The sequence below is a fragment of the Canis lupus genome, chromosome 8 (genome assembly GCF_011100685.1).
Source record: "Canis lupus familiaris isolate Mischka breed German Shepherd chromosome 8, alternate assembly UU_Cfam_GSD_1.0, whole genome shotgun sequence".
NCBI classification, from domain to species: domain Eukaryota; kingdom Metazoa; phylum Chordata; class Mammalia; order Carnivora; family Canidae; genus Canis; species Canis lupus.
In genome coordinates, this window is record NC_049229.1 from 33,901,128 (window position 1) to 33,911,799 (window position 10,672).

Below are 10,672 nucleotides of genomic sequence, written 5' to 3' on the forward strand. Positions count from 1 at the left end.
TTTTTATTTTTATTTTTAGAAAAAAAAGTTTTTTAAAGATTTATTTATTTAGTTGAGAGAGAGAGAGATAGAGTAAGTGCATAGGAGAGGGATAGAGGGAGATATAATTTTTTTTTAATTTATTTACTCCTTTCCTCCTTTTCTGTGCCGTGCTTTTTTTTTTTTTAAGATTTTATTTATTTATTTGACACAAGCAGGAGGAGGAGCAGAGGGAGAGGGAAAAACACACTCCCTGCTGAGCAGGGAGCCTGACCCAGGGCTCCATCCCAGAACCCTGGAATCACGATCTGAGCCAAAGGCACTCAACTGCTGAGCCACCTGGGCACCCCAAGGGAGACAGAATCTTAAGCAGACTCCACAATGAGTGGAGAGCCTGACATGAGGCTTGATCTCATAACCCTGATATCACAACATGAGCTATGCATAACCAAGAGATGGATGCTTAACTGACTATACTACCCAGGTGCCCTGAGATAAAAAAATTTTTAAGTAATCTCTACACCCCACGTAGGGCTTGAACTCACAACCCCAAAATCAAGAGTGGCATGCTCTACTGATTGAGCCAAACCAGGGGACCTGAGAAAATTTTTAAATGTTATTTTCTGTATTTATACTTTAGCCACTGGTTACAATTTTTAGCTTTTATGTTAAATTTTACAGTTGCTGAGCTTTACTTTGGCACTGAGATAGGATACATTTCAAACTCAGGGATCATAAGTGCTGTCATGTATTATTTCTGTAGCAACTATCAGATTTTTATGTTGTACCTAGTACAGCTTGTAGTTTCTTTAAATGCAAGTTTGTGTAGTGCTGAATTTTAAATTCCACAGGGTTTATAAGAGTCTGTCTCTTTGGTTTAATGACTGGAATCACAGAACTCCATGTGAAACGCCATCGCTTTGAAAGATACTATCTACTCTGGCAGCTCTACTCAGATTTTTATGAAAAACATAGCATCAATGAAAGACTTTAACATTCTAATTCTTAGAACCATAATTTTTCTAAGAATGTTATCTTCCCACTTGACCTAGCTCTGGATATAACACGGTGAAGTTATCACCTCAGAAAAATTAAGTTTCTGCATAATTTCCTTGCTAAAAAAAGAAATAATGCCATTTTATTTTTTTTCATGTTCTTTGTTCAACTGAGTCATTCTTCGTTGAAAATGAGAATACTCACATATAACTACCATGTGCCTTGTGGAATTTTAAATTCTATACTGTTAGATTTTAAAATCTTTAAAGTTCTGTATAAGTATATGGCAATATTATCATTGCTGTATTTGCTACATGAAAAACTCCCTTGTAAAAGAAACCTTGCTGTGCCTTTTGTGTGTGTGTGATAGTAATGATCGATCACCTATGTTATTCATAATAATCTGTATATTTTCTTGAATCCAATCAAGCATTATTTATACAGGTAAATTTTTTTTTCTTTCTCTTTAATAATAGTGCCCAATTGACACAAGAAAGCAACTAGCAGAGAATTTGGTAGTCATAGGTGGCACATCTATGTTGCCAGGATTTCTCCATAGATTGCTTTCAGAAATAAGATATTTGGTAGAAAAACCAAAATATAAGAAAGCACTTGGCACCAAGACATTCCGAATTCATAATCCACCTGCAAAGGCTAATTGTGTTGCCTGGTTGGGAGGTAAGAATTTAGTTTTTAAAATATAATGATTATATAGTAATTGGTTCCTGAATGGTATTATTAACGGATAGATGATTCATTCTTAAAAATTGCTCGCTTAATGAGCTAATAGAACTTTGAACACTGGCTTTTTCCTTAAATTATTGTCTGAATTGTACACTGATTTCTCTTCGCATTTGCGTTTTTTTTTTTTAAGTAAACACCCAGTTAAAATCATTACTCATAATAGTGATAGCTATGCATTTATTCGTTATACTACCATTGCTCATAACATTTTTTAATTCCTTCTAAAGCTAATTTGAGAGCCATAAATGAGAATTGATCTCTTTATTCTATACTTTATTTTGTGACTGAATTCATTGAATGATAGTTCATAGGAAATGATAATTTCATTGAAATAAGGAAATAGCCCATATATATAAAAGGTCTTGTGGGTCTTTATAAAGTCTTCAGCATAGATCGAATGGCATTATAATGATGCTTATTGGGTTTTGCAGTGTTGTTTTATATATTAACATACAATCTTAGAATTGTGGCAAAGAAAACGAACGGTATTATTTACTGTATTTACACAGAATTGAAAATAGTTTGCACCCCTCTCTACCTTACCTGCTTTTATTTTATTTTATTTTTTAAATTTTTTTTTTTTAATTTTTATTTATTCATGAAAGAAACAGAGAGAGAGGCAGAGACACAGGCAGAGGGAGAGGCAGGCTCCATGCAGGGAGCCCGACATGGGACTTGATCCCACGTCTCCAGGATCACACCCTGGGCAGAAGGCGGTGCTAAACTGCTGAGCCACCCAGGCTGCCTGCCTTACCTGCTTTTAGACACACTAATGCTTATTAGCATTTTCACTACAATCTGCTATGAGCCATTTAAATTACTTTCAACATAGGAGTTGTGGCTTACCCTGTTACTCAAAATCTATGATATAAAACAACTGCAGTTAATTTGTGAATGTGCATTGCTCAATTTCATCTGTTCTCTATTGTCATATAATGAAGTGGATGTATGTATGTATACATAAAATGTTCTGATAAGTTTTTGTCTTAACTATAAATTTTTTTTTTCAACCACATAGGAGCTATTTTTGGAGCACTGCAGGACATACTTGGGAGCCGCTCAGTCTCAAAGGAATATTATAATCAGACAGGCCGTATACCTGATTGGTGTTCTCTTAATAACCCACCTTTGGAAATGATGTTTGATGTTGGGAAAGCTCAGCCACCACTGATGAAGAGAGCATTTTCCACTGAGAAATAAAAATTTGAAATTCAACTTTGCTTTTTTATCAAGTATCTAATCAATTACAAGCAAATTGTATAAAGTATATAGGATGCTGTTAGAGATTACTTTATTTGGAAGTGAAAGCATTTCTGTAATTATTCTTTGCATTAATATTTAATTCTTTTGACTGTTTCTCTTGTGTAGTAGTGAAATAGTAGCTGATGCTTATGAAATTTGTTGTATTTATATCAATAAAATACAGTAAAGCAGAGTAATTTTGGAAGTCTGTTACAATTTTAGTTCCCAAAAAGAATTATAACATTGTCCCTCCACAAGTCACATTATCTGCCCTGAGCATTGGAAGATATCTATTTCATTATTTTCAGCAGTTACTTCATTTAAAGAATAAATAATGTTACCATCACCAGGTATTTCAAATATTGACATGGGTCTCTTTCTTCAAATCCTTTGGTTTTGGCATTTATGTGTCCATATTAGAATGCTGCTTTTCTAGGAACATATTTGACTCTTTGGACTGAGAATGTTTAGTAGCAAAGATGAACATTTGTTAAGCAAAGCTAGGAAATGTTTACTTTTTAACTTTACAGTTTCTTTATGAAGAATTCTACATTTCTAAGAAGAAAGGTGTTTCATTTTTATGCAAAGGTATTCTACCTTATGTATTTTTATGAAAATGCTTTATAAACATGTAATCATAATTTTTAATCTCTTTTGTGCTTTTTATCTTCTCAGTATAAGGGTTCTTGGAAATATATACTCAGTCATTGTTTAATTTTAATTTTTGTTCTTCATTTGTTTTTAACAAACTACCTCTTACTGAAATTTTGCTGGTTTTATTCTTCTAGGTGCCTGTGAAAATATGTACACCTATCCCTGAAGAATATACTCCTATTCTTGAAGACAGAGTAGGAATTGATAGATTTTCTGGCCTGAATAACTCGAATCTGTTCTTACTCATAGTTTAATCAGTTTGATTGTGCTTTTCTGGGTCCTTCTTAGTTTTGCCATACACTTTATGTGTGAAGATATCAGCACCAACTAACAATTGAAAGAGCTGGTTTCTGGCATTAATAGGAAATAATTTTTTAAAAAAAAGTGGGGGAGGGACACCTTGGTGGCTCAGTGGTGGACTGCCTTTGACTCAGGTCGTGATCCCGGGGTCCTGGGATCAAGTTCTGCATCAGGCTCCCCATAGGGAGCCTGCTTCTCCCTCTGCCTATGTCTCCACCTCTCTCTGTCTCTCACGAATAAAAAAATCTTAAAAAAAAAAAGGGGGGGGGGTGCAGCCCTGGTGTCTCAGCGGTTTAGCACCGCCTTCAGCCCAGGGCATGAACCTGGAGACCCGGGATCGAGTCCCACGTTGGGCTCCCTGCGTGGAGCCTGCTTCTCCCTCTGCCTCTCTCTCTCTTAGGAATAAATAAATAAAATATTTTTTTAAAAAAAGGAAAGAACTGGTGTGTTTAAAAATAGTTCTAGGGCAGCCCGGGTGGCTCAGCAGTTTAGCGCTGCCTTAGGCCCAGGACTGATCCTGGAGACCCAGGATTGAGTCCCATGTCAGGCTCCCTGCATGGAGCCTGCTTCTCCCTCTGCCTGTGTCTCTGCCTCCCTTTCTTTCTCTCTCTGTGTCTCACGTGAATAAATAAAATCTTAAAAAAAAAAATACTTCTAGCTGTACTTTGTCAACCTGTACTACTACTATAGTAGCATGAAACTAAGATTAATTCAGTATTTATTGACTGCCGTGTGTATAGTGTAGTTTCAGACACTATAAATGCTACAAAAGACAGGGACCTTTGCCTTTAGGACATTTTCATAGAAGTGGTTGGTACACAACTGATGTTAAAGACAGAATGTGGTAGCAACGTTAAGGATATCAATTGCTTGTTACTGATGTAGTTAATTCCTTTGTTTTCATGTAAATAATATTTGTGTTTTATCTAACATGATTAGTTTTGGATATAGAATTCAGTAATTCATCAGTTGCTCATGACATCACATGTCTTCCTTAATGCCCATCACCCAGTTACCCCATCCCCCCGCCTACTACCTGATGTAGTTAATTCTGACTAGCTAGTTAAAGAAAGCTTCATAGAGGAGGCTTTTACCCTTGTTCCTGAAGGATGAGTAGAATTTTCATAGTTGGAGTTATTCCAGTCTATATGAACTGAATTCTCTACACAAAATCTTCAAAACATTTGGCATTGGGATGAAGCATTGCTAATTATAGTTTAGGATTAGTTCGTAAAGAACTTGAAAATCATAATAAAAGCAGTGAATAAAACTATGAAAGATCACTTTTGCCATCCAGTTTCCTAATACATTCATTCCAAAAAGTGAGGTTATTTTATCCTTTGGACCTGACACTCTTCCAGAGCACCCCTTCCCCCAAAGTAGTCCTCTTTCCCATAAGCACACATCTATAACTGATGCACTTACAACTTTTTTGACCTTGTAAGAAAGTTTTATCTTCTTTTCTGGAATATAAGCTCCATAAGAACAAAGCCCCTTTGTTTTTTGTTTGTTTGTTTGTTTTTAAGATTTTATTTGAGAGGGAAAATACAAGCACGGTGAGGGGCAGAGGGAGAAGCAGACTCCCACTGAGCAGGGAGCCTGATTCAGGGACTCTGGAATCATGACTTAAGCTGAAGGCAGACATTTAACCAACTGAGCCACCCAGGTGCCCAACCCCTTTATTTCTGAACTGTGAAAGCTCTAGTGGGATTACCATCAGTGCTCAATAGTATGGATTCACTATTAACATTACCTTTTTGTAGTAAACATTTTCAAAATTTTTTTGTTTGAATTATTTATGAAAAGCTTTTCAGGACTGAATAATATGAAAAAGATGGTCTCTGAGTGAAATAGAGCTTTGTATGTAGGTAGCTAGGAAGTGACAGACCTCTATTGGCTGAAGTTAAGGAATGGAGCCCTCTCTTGGGTTGAATTGTGTGTCGCAGAAAGATATATTGAAGTCCTAACCTCTAGTACCTGTGAATATTATTTGGAAATAAGAGTTTTTGTAGATGTAATCAAATTAAGGTGAGGTCATTATGGTAAACCCTATGACTGGTATCCTTAGAAGGTGAGAGAAATGCCATGAGACAGATAACACCGGGAGAAGACAGGAAATCACCAAAGTGGAAATGGAAGTTCTGCAGCTGCAAGCCAGAGAACTCCAAGGATTGCCGGTGATGCCACAAAAAAGCAGAAAACATTCTTCAAGAGATCCTTTGAAAGCATGACTCTGCCTACACTTTGATTGCAAGCTTCTAGCCTCCAGAACTGTAAAAAATAAATTTCCATTGTTTTAAGCCTCCTAGTATGTGGCACTTTGTTATGGCAGCCCAAGGGAACTAACACTTCCTACTTAATTGACCAGTACCTATTTATTGAACATCTACCAGATACTAATTTAGGTTCTTGAGATACCTTAATGAGCAAAGACAAACCAGCCATTCCAAGAGGTGGAGAAAGTAAAGAAACATAACAGTAAGAAGATAACATAGGACAAAGTGTAAAGTGGATGAAGTGGGGGTAGTTGCTGATTAGAAAAGCCGTTAGATTTGGGCTCATTTATGACTTGAAGAAAGAAATTAGGCACCCGTGACTTAAATACATATTTGGTCTCTGTCCCTGGTTCCTGACACAGAGCTAAAAACCTTATTTTCTGTGTGATGGGGGGTGTTAGGAGCATCTTACACAGAAATCTTAAATCCCTTGGAATTTCTTGGATAGTAGGAGTGTCTTTTTTTCTAAGAAGACAATTCTCAGGCTCCTGGATTACTTCAGGATGAGGAGGGGTGGTCACCAGAAGGACCCAACGCACAATTAGAAGCTTAGAATTTTGGCACATGCACACACACAACTCTGTCTTCTAGGGAGAGAAGAGGGATAGGAAATTGAGTTAATAATCATGTCTACCTGATGAAACCTCCATTAAAAATCCCTAACCTACAGGCTTGGGAGAGCTGGCAGGGTGGTGAACACAACCCAGGCTCTGATGTTCCAGGAGACAGACAGCATGGAAGGGCTGTGCTTCCTCGTACCTCGTCTTATGCGCCTTTTCCAAATGGCTGTTCTGAGTTGTATCCGTAATAAACCAGGAATAAGTAAACTTTTCTTGAGTTTCTCGAGTCATTCTTGGAAATTGTCAACCTGGAGGAGAGGATTATGGGAATCTGTGATCTATAACCAACTGGTCAGAAGTGCAGGAGGCCTGGGATTGCGGTTGCCAACTCACGGAAAATCGGTCACCGGAGTCCTCCTCTTGCTACGTCAGTGACTTTGCCAATCCCAACTTTAGTCTGCTCTCCCTCTTATTAGGTTCTATTAAGACAGTCGAATTGCCCTTGCTTTTGCGAAAGCCGAATCCAGAGGGGACCTCACTTGTTTGGGATTACCCGAGTGCCGCGCAATCCTCTAATAGGTTCTTTCCGACACCCCACATCCCTCCCTGCGGTGTCTAATAAACCAAACGCGTTCAAGTGCAACGACGGCTGTGGTTTTCTGGTCTTTTTTTTTTTTTTTTGAAGGGGATTCGCAGGGTTAAGGGCTGCGAGGAGGATGGTGAGCACGGACGACTGCGGGGAAAGAGAATGGTAACCGGCTGCTGGGAAATTAGGTCAGAGTTTTTGTTCTGTTCTAAGATAAAGAAATGACAGCGTGTCTGTTGAAGGAAAGGAGAGGAAAGAAAAGATGCGGGTTCGGTAGCGCAAAGCCGGGGACAACGTGCGGAGGTGCGGGCACCCGCGGTCCGGGCGCGGGGGCGGGGGCGCGGGGCGGGGGCGGGGGGCGGGGGGCGGGTCCGCGCGCTCCGGCGCCGCCTGCGGGCCCGGGGCTTGCTCCGTCCCACCCGCGCCGACCGCGGAAGGCGCAAGTCCCGCCTCCGCAAAACGCCTGGTTCCCGTTCTCTCCGGCTCCTGGGTCAGAGCCGCCCCTTTATCAGAACACCGGCCTCGCGACATCCACCCAAGCGGGTGCTTGGGTCCCAAGTACAGTCCCAGGAACAACGGAAGGAACCTTGCTGCCCGCAGCGTCTGTGCAGATCCGCCCGCAGCCAGAAACCTCGCTCGCGGTGTCCTTATGGCTCCGGGGGCGGTCCTGGCCTGCCCCCCGCCCCTTCCCTCAGGACACGCCCTATCCTGGGAGGAACGCGGAAAGGAAGACGGCTTTTGCATAAAGTCTCTTAGTTCTTGAAAAGCTGCCAAAGTTGGGGGCTCGTAATTTTGTTCTGCTGGAAGGAAGACTTGCTCTCTACCAACAGCTGTGCCACTGTGCATAGTCACGCGGGAAACCGGTCTCACCTTTAAACCTTTTAGCGTCCTCCGCTCTCAGGAGGTGGTTGGGGACAGACATCGCGGAAGAGGAACGTTTGCTTGCAAGTGCGCAAGCGTGAACCCTGTTTGGTTTGCAAAATGAAGTCTTTCTTCCATAGATTTGATTAACCTTGAAAGCACTTGCATTAATTCGGCTTAGAGAACTCTCTTTACTTAGAAGGCTTTGGAGAAACCCTAAAACGTTTATGTAAAATGGAAGTTACCAAAAGAGCCAATCGCCCAACGTGGGGCTCGAACCCACGACCCTGGGATTAAGAGTCCCATGCTCTACCGACTGAGCTAGCCGGGCGCCTGGGAGGCAGGTTCGTTTTTCTGTCTCTTGATGAGTATTCAACTATATTTGGGTTTTTTTTTTTTCTCCCTCTTCCATTTTTTACTTAGAAAAGAATTTTATAGCATATTATTAAATAGGCACTTCTGAATCATTTTTAAGAAGTCTTTAAGACATTTCTTTAATTGCTCTGAGGTTTAGTAATTTTTGTTGCGTGTGTATCCCAAGGTCATTGAAAACTCACGCAAATTTATATTATTACAGTCATTGAATCTTTTTTCTTCTTAAGTGTTTTAAAATATTTACTGCCCATTATTTTATCTTCTTTACAGAAACACTTATTAAGGCTACCTACCTTCTACCAAATGGTAAATTGGATTCCTACAATTTGGGTCTCGGCATTAGAAAACATAGTCCAACCTCTGTGATGTTAGTTTCGCCGAAGAACAGCAGGGCTTGGCTACTTTTTCTTTAATAAGATCTAGCCAAGGAAAGTTAAATTGAAGAAGCAGTTTCTGCTTCAATTAAAGTAATAAATGTAATTAAAGGTCTCTTTCAGGTAACTGCCTAACACTGGAGACAAGACTCTCTGAGGTTGTTATTACCACTCAACTCAAATGACAGAAGCTGGGATGAAACGTTTATAGAATCACTGAATCCCATGGTAAAGAATATTAATCCTAAGAAGAAAAAAAAAACTGATTTTGATCAAATTTTGATGAGCTGAGACAATGGAATAATCTTCAACGGAAATATACTTATTCTGAGATATTAGTGAACTTCTTTAAACAAGGAATTCTGCAAATCTCTGTGATGGGGGCAATCTAAAGCCTAATTGTATATAACAAAGAATAAGAAAGAATTCTTAAAGTTCAGTATTTAGAAATTAAAAACACTGATCGTCACATTTTCTAAGCTACTTAATTAAAAAAATAATAAAGTATGGCATAAAATAATATTATATATTTAAATTACTCAAAGTATGCCTAAGATTTAAGTAGAATATTTAAAAATTCAAGTTTTATTAAAACATTAAAATACAATTATTCACTAATAGTTTATTTTTATTGCGATTGCAAACTCTGGTTTATTTTTATAAGTGGCTGAATGTACCTGGGAAATCAATTTTTATTTATTTGTATTCTCAACACATTTATTAAGTACTTATCATATACACAGCACTGTGTTATGTATTCTGGTAGAAGTATAAAACAGATTCTGGTAACCTTAAAAAGCTTACCATTCTTTAAGAAAGATATGTGCAAATTACATACCAATTTTATATGTACTACTTCCAAAAGTAATTTAGAGTAACTTAATTAAAACAAACAAATAAATCCATACCCACACCTTTTAAGTTTTCTCATAAATCAGGCAAATAATCAAGAACCCGAGCCCACAATTCAATGCATTCTTCAAAGATACAAGAGTCCTCAACAGTCCAGCTCCCAAATAGGCATTTCATCTGATAAGTTCAGAAAGAGCTCCAAATTCTTAATAAATGAAGAGGTAGTAGGCATTAGGTACTCAAATAACGTTTTTTATGTGCAAATAATGTAGTTAAAAGTTGAACTGAACCCCTAAACAAGTTTTGGTTCGGTACTTACAGTTTACTTTCAAGATGAACCCACCTAAGACTATACTCTTTAGCTTCCTTAGCAGTTTATTGGCCTACCCTTGTCAAAATACCCTCATTAAAACCCCTCATGAAAAAATTGCAACTAGAAATTTCACTGAGGGTTAGATAAATTAGATGGCTTGTCTTGCAAATAAATTTAAATCTTTTATCCATTTGTTCAAGAATATAAACTAACTGCCAATTATAATTCTTCATAAGCAGGGGGAAGCAACTGAAATTCCCCCTTCTTCCTTTTTTTTCTACATCCAATATTTCAGCAAGCCCACATATCTAAAATCCATCATCTACACATTTCTACTTCCACTGCCACTACTCTAGTCCAAATCATTGTCTTTACTTCAGGCCCACAGGACTACAATAGCTTTCTAACTAGCCTCCATGCTTCTACTTCCTCGTATCAGGCTTCACACTGAAGCAAGAGAGATCATTTAATAACTTATTTTTGTGAGATTTTATTTATTCATGAGAGACACAGAGAGAAGCAGAGACATAGGCAGAGGAGAAGCAGGCTCCCTGCCAGGC

At 38.6% G+C, this 10,672-nt stretch overlaps 1 protein-coding gene and 1 non-coding gene across 2 annotated transcripts in view; one reads left to right on the forward strand and one right to left on the reverse strand.

Moving 5' to 3' along the window:
- ACTR10 (actin related protein 10) overlaps positions 1-3,602 on the forward strand; it is a 32,332-nt gene extending 28,730 nt beyond the window's left edge. Inside the window, exons 12-13 of the mRNA XM_038544823.1 lie at positions 1,452-1,653; positions 2,738-3,602. Of these exons, the coding sequence (XP_038400751.1) occupies positions 1,452-1,653; positions 2,738-2,919 (384 nt within the window). The 3' untranslated portion in view covers positions 2,920-3,602. The remainder of the gene's footprint in view (positions 1-1,451; positions 1,654-2,737) is intronic.
- Positions 3,603-8,456: 4,854 nt separating this feature from the next.
- TRNAK-CUU lies at positions 8,457-8,529 on the reverse strand. Its single transcript has one exon. It is a non-coding gene; the product is annotated as a tRNA-Lys (tRNA).
- Positions 8,530-10,672: the final 2,143 nt, after the last annotated feature.